General features: G+C 40.5%; 1 protein-coding gene across 1 annotated transcript; it reads right to left on the reverse strand.

The window, feature by feature from the left end:
• Positions 1-1,886: 1,886 nt before the first annotated feature.
• Positions 1,887-5,079, reverse strand: LOC141639490 (uncharacterized). The gene is made up of 6 exons (XM_074448601.1): positions 4,784-5,079; positions 3,875-4,057; positions 3,674-3,781; positions 3,517-3,592; positions 2,325-2,423; positions 1,887-2,190 (listed from the first exon to the last, which is right to left on the reverse strand). The coding sequence occupies exons 1-6, from the start codon at positions 5,068-5,070 to the stop codon at positions 2,083-2,085; spliced, it is 861 nt and encodes a 286-aa protein (XP_074304702.1). The 5' UTR covers positions 5,071-5,079; the 3' UTR covers positions 1,887-2,082.
• Positions 5,080-5,471: the final 392 nt, after the last annotated feature.

The raw sequence follows: 5,471 nt of genomic DNA on the forward strand, positions 1-5,471 counted from the left end.
TCCTATGATCAATTAAAAGCAAAGGACAAGAAATATAAATGAATACGAGTGGGATACTCACGCTGCTCAGCTGAAGGGCGTTCACTTCCCGCCGGTAGACATTGTGAGAAGAGCGCTTGCTCTTCGTCCGGCACATCACCCAATCCCTCACCACGGGATAGGCCTTCTCCAACGGCTCTGTCCTCTTGGGCGCGAAACTCGGGAAGTAGGAGTACACCCATGCCTATAAAACAGAATGATCAATGACGATCTTTCGATAAAGAATTTACTTTGGCCTAAAGGAAGGTTCATACCTCCAACAGTAGTCCAGGTCCGACAGCGCCAGGAGAAGTCCCCTTCTCCATCAACTCCGGACGAACCATGGCCCTCATGAAGCGGATGAGGACCGCAAAACCAGCAAGAACCTGGGCCAGTCCAGCGTCCTAGGGAACTCGAGTCGAAAGAAAGGGAAGAAGCTTCGTCGATAGCCTCTCGCCCTTGTCTCCGAGGTAAATAGAAGACAAGAACCACCAAAGCCACGACGAGCTCTCGCTCACCAGACAGGAGGAGGAGCCGTCTCCCTCCCATCGATCGTCACCACTCCGGGTCTTCCCGCAAAGTAGTCTCGGACGTAGGTACGGGTACCAAGCCCTAAGATCGCAACAATGACCTTCGGTGATAAGTTCCAGCCGATCAACCTCCTCGCCTCGGCCGAATCCGCCCTCATAGCAGTCTCCGGCCACACCACCTCCTCAGTCCCACACGGCAGACCAGAAATCATGCCGTAATCCTCCAGAGTAACTCCCACCTCACCAAAAGGCAGGTGAAACGTGGAAGTTGTGTCCCAGAATCGATCCAAGAAAGCGCGGACCAGGCTAAGGTTAGCCCGCAACTTCCTCTTCACGATATCCCTCCAAACCTGAACCAGAGGACCGAACGCTCCACGCTCGATCATGGCCCTCTCCTCCGCCGACAGCCGCTCGTAGTGCTCCATCGCTGTCGTGTAACCCGAGAACGACCTGATGTTCCCGGCCTCCTATTATGATTTAAAACAAAGCTATCTTTAGTTTTGAATGAAATTTGCAAGAAGTTTGGACAAAAAAAAATGAAAGAGAATAGGTAATGAGTAGTGAATTCTTATTTACCAAACTCTTCACCGTCCTGTAGGACAGGTGACCCTCTGCAGCCCACACGAGGTGCCTACTCTCCCAGGTCTCAGCCCACGCAGGGGCTCTCCTCAGCTGACAACCTCCTAGCCTGACGTTGGCCCGTCTCGGGGCCTCCTCCTCCTCCTCGACGGCCTCCTCCTCGTGAGCCTCGCCTCCAGTGGCCATCACCGCATCGGTGAAGGCCTGCTCTAAAGCCTCCTCAACAACAGCAGCGTCTATCTCCATGGGAGTCCTCCCACACTACTACAATAACCATTAAGGAGAACGGTCAAGGACCGTTCTAAATGCGTCTTTCAACCGGCCTGTGGCCAAGCGTTCTCTTTGATATATGAGAACGGTTGGTAAATGGTCAACCCGTGCTCGTTGTTATTTCAAATAGCACGGTTGCTAATGGGAACCGCTCTCATTGATATTTCAAACAGCACGGGTGTAAAAGGGGACCGGTCTCTTTGTTAAGGCGTTCTCTTTGAAAGGAGTGTTTGGCGCCATTGTTGAACCTTTTCAAAGAGAACGGGGGATGGTACAACCGTCCTATTTGTTAAGGCGTGCTCTTTGATATACCATTTGGCGCCATTTTGTGCCATTTCAAATAGAACAGGTTTAACAATTAACCGTTCTCTTTGAAATTTTTTTTTTTTTTTTATATTTCCTTTTTCATCGTAATTCCTACACGATAGAATCGTATATATAGCTCATATAAGAATTAAACCTGCATTAAAATTCAGAAACTCCAGCATATTTTACGCAACAAATTTTATTAGAATTAACAAGGACAAATCCTTGAAAAAATATACATCGTTTAATGTTTGTAATAGCGCATAGGCTACAAACGTACTTTCATACTTGCAAAATATAAATAAAAATCCTTGAATCGTTATTACTTAGTAGCATGTAAGTGCAAAAAGAATTGAACATCAATAAATTGTAATCAGCTTCATCCACCATTACTTTTCGGCTTAAAATTGAGGGTGAATTCAGCCCAAATATTCCGCACCTCGTCGATTTGCTCAACCGTATATGTCTTTGGGGCGTTAAGCATGAACTATATATATAGGACATCCAAAAATTTAGTTAATACGCTATATATATGACGTGTAAAGTAAAACAATTAATAAGATGGAGATTATAATAAGCAAAGCGATGAAAATAATTGAAATGAAGAAAAAAAATACATACATTTGGGGTAATATTAATATATCTTCCTTTGATTAGCTCCAACATATATCGACAAATATAATACCCGCATAATACGCTCCCATCAGGCTGGCGAGGACACTAAAACAAAAACCAAACCCATATACACATGTTATATCTACTCCGACCAAAAACAGGCCAAAATAAAGCCTGATGCAAAAACTGACGAGAATGCAAATACTGATCAAGGCTGCCAAAAAAAAACAGTCTTTGCACAAAACTGACGAGAATGCAAAAATACTGATCAACCTAAAAAACAAACAGGTGCTGCACAAAAACATGCCAAAATTCTCAGCCTGATGCAAATCTGATGGCATATTAGTAGATATAATAGAAAGGACAATGTTCCATGAAACATGTGAATCAAGCAATGACAACACAAACAAGTCGTCCCTTCACAATGCCACAATTAATAGAACATATATCTGGGATGGTAAAACTTAGATGCCAAACAATTTTTTCAACTCTACAACTCTTTCAAACTAGTATAAAATAGAAATTATCAAAGTATCATTCTAACATCAAAATTCTGGTGTTGGTTGCAGTCCTAACACTTTCTCTATCCAGTTGAAAATGAAATCAAGGTTTCAGTCTACTAGCTCAGATATAATTCACATCATTAGACGGATCTGTTTGTCTTTAGAAATTTTGAACTGGGAATTTGAAATAGTACAAGTTGCTAATTAATTACTAATTACATAACACAACTACAAGTTCTAGTATAGAGTTCAGTCATTTCAAACTAGTTCCACTTGTACTTTATTATGCTGCAATATTAAGGAAGCATTACAACATCCACATGACAGTCTAACTATTAAAATATAGGGTGAATTAAACAGATTAACAACATTATTCTGTCATTCCTGTGCCTCAATGATTACCACTTATAGCGCTTACCCCGGCCTGTTAGAGTGAGAACTCACATTCTACATCAGCGGATAATTAGAGGAGATTTGCCATGCTCACAAGTGTCCATGCCAATTACATTAGTATTGGACCTTTTGGGTAAGTGCCTAAAACAAAACTATAAGGTCTCCGCCCAAAACAGACACTTTCATTCTAATGTCAGAATTATGGTGCTGGTCATGGTCATGGTCAGAACACTTCCTCTATAAAAGATATACTAATGATATTTATTTTTTCCTAATAAATATTGACAATATAAAAGATATACCTTAATTATTCTCCAAGTAACTGGTTTTGCCTCGAGCCTTGCTAGTGGATCGATAGAGTTTCTTTTCTCGAAGGCTCTGTATGTGATTTAACTAAAATAAGTCGTCATGTCAAACATAAGTCAAATCACGCACTAACATGTAATATACATGATTTACCTATTAATTATTTCCATGATAAACTTTCGAGGCTCCGTATACCCAAAAGGATCACACCAATACACAATACTTTCAGATGGATTAATTGCAGCCAACATCCAATGATCACTTTGATTAAAAAAAGAGGACAATGAGAAAATTTCACGTAAATAGCCAGGAATAAATAAATAGAAGTTCGAAAATGGAAAGCTTTATGTATACCTTTCGTGATAAGCTGCAAATATCAGTTTTCGACCCCTGCCACACTGCGTACATGTCATAGCTCTAGCTATATAATCTGATCGTAAATCATCAGTTATGGATGCAAATTTAGACAACGTCTCCGGGAACAAGAATCCGTAGAAACTAGTAGACTTCATAGTATCACTTAGATCACTCAAATACCTACAACAAGAATCCAATGACCATTTGGGATTAATGCTCTATTACTGTTGTTTAAAACACAAAATGTAGATGCATAAACTGTTTATTTGGCTCTCTCGATAGGATGCGCAGTGGCTCAAAACCATCACCAAATTGCCTATTTTACTGAAAGGAGTGGTCACTGCCAAGGATGGTAAGTGCCACATAGCGTAACTCTAACTAATGAAGTAGCCACATAGCTTATCTACAGCACGATTAGCGGTCCAATCAGGTGTTGCAGGAATCATTGTGTCCAACCATGGAGCCCGACAACTTGATTATGTCCCAGCAACTATAATGGCCAACTATAATGGCTCTGGAAGAGGTAATTCAGTTATCATGAAATAATTTCAGTTCCACTATCTCCCATTTATATACTCCACAAGAGTCTGATTTGGACTGCGGGTTATTCCTGTAGCTTCATTTAAAAGACGTGACAGTGTGGCGCTATCAAATGCCTTTTATGTAATTTACAGGTTGTGGAAGCTGTCGAAAGGAGAATACCTGTTTTCTTGGATGGTGGTGTTGTACATGTACTTATATTCATAGTACCCCTTCTGAGAATGCAGTTAGATGATCTGAGGTGTTGTACATGTACTTAGACAACTCATTCCATTCCTTTCTTACTCTCAAACGTTCAACAAACAAAATAACGGCTGGCTTCCTACGGATAAAAATAGACAGAACATGGTCATTAAGAAAGCTTACCTCATAAAAATAGCAATGTGAGAGGCACCTATCTCGCCTTCGTCACACCAATGAATAAGCTCCTCGTAAGAAATCGGAGAAGTGTAGTCATCAAGGTGTAATACATGGTCATCAATCGAAACGTTAATCAGTGATCCGCTTGCCTTCAATACGCGAGCCTCGAGAAGTAAAGAATTCATCAGCGGGGTTCTCAACTTTTGCTTAAACTCACTACTAACTTCTACACCCAGAATAGTCGGGACAAGAGGTGGTGCAGACCTTTGATGATTCTTCTTCTTCTTCTTCATTACGATTTCCATCTTTATTATTTTTTCACAAAATAGTTAATATTTATATTAACTTATTATAAGATAATACTTCTAATTTTAAAAAAAACTACAAAATTACCTTACTAGGATTTGTGAATATGATTCTCGAGGCCACCTGAACATATGAGTCCTTCGCATCAATCAATACTATCAAATCATCCCCAACAGCACAGTGCAACGTATCATTTTCCGATCCAGATTGTACTTTCTTAACTTCTACTTTCTTATAACCATTAAGTAGTGATCTACCGTGAACAGTTATGAATTCCGCCTTTTTTCCATATACATCAAGCCTGATGCCACTATCTTATTCGGATTTAGGGTAATGATAAATCACAGTCTCTCCACCCCTTGAAATATTAGTAAAATCAGAACTTCAA

Source organism: Silene latifolia, unplaced genomic scaffold, assembly GCF_048544455.1.
Source record: "Silene latifolia isolate original U9 population unplaced genomic scaffold, ASM4854445v1 scaffold_418, whole genome shotgun sequence".
Classification (NCBI taxonomy): Eukaryota; Viridiplantae; Streptophyta; class Magnoliopsida; order Caryophyllales; family Caryophyllaceae; genus Silene; species Silene latifolia.

Excerpts from the sequence above, each read along its gene's own strand:
- LOC141639490 (XM_074448601.1), bottom strand. The coding sequence starts at position 5,070 with ATGAAGAAGAAGAAGAAGAATCATCAAAGGTCTGCACCACCTCTTGTC. Across the intron at positions 4,058-4,783 it reads CACATTGCTATTTTTATGAG|GTATTTGAGTGATCTAAGTG; the intron begins GTAAGCTTTCTT and ends TTCTTGTTGTAG. Across the intron at positions 3,782-3,874 it reads TTTGCAGCTTATCACGAAAG|TGATCATTGGATGTTGGCTG; the intron begins GTATACATAAAG and ends TTTTAATCAAAG.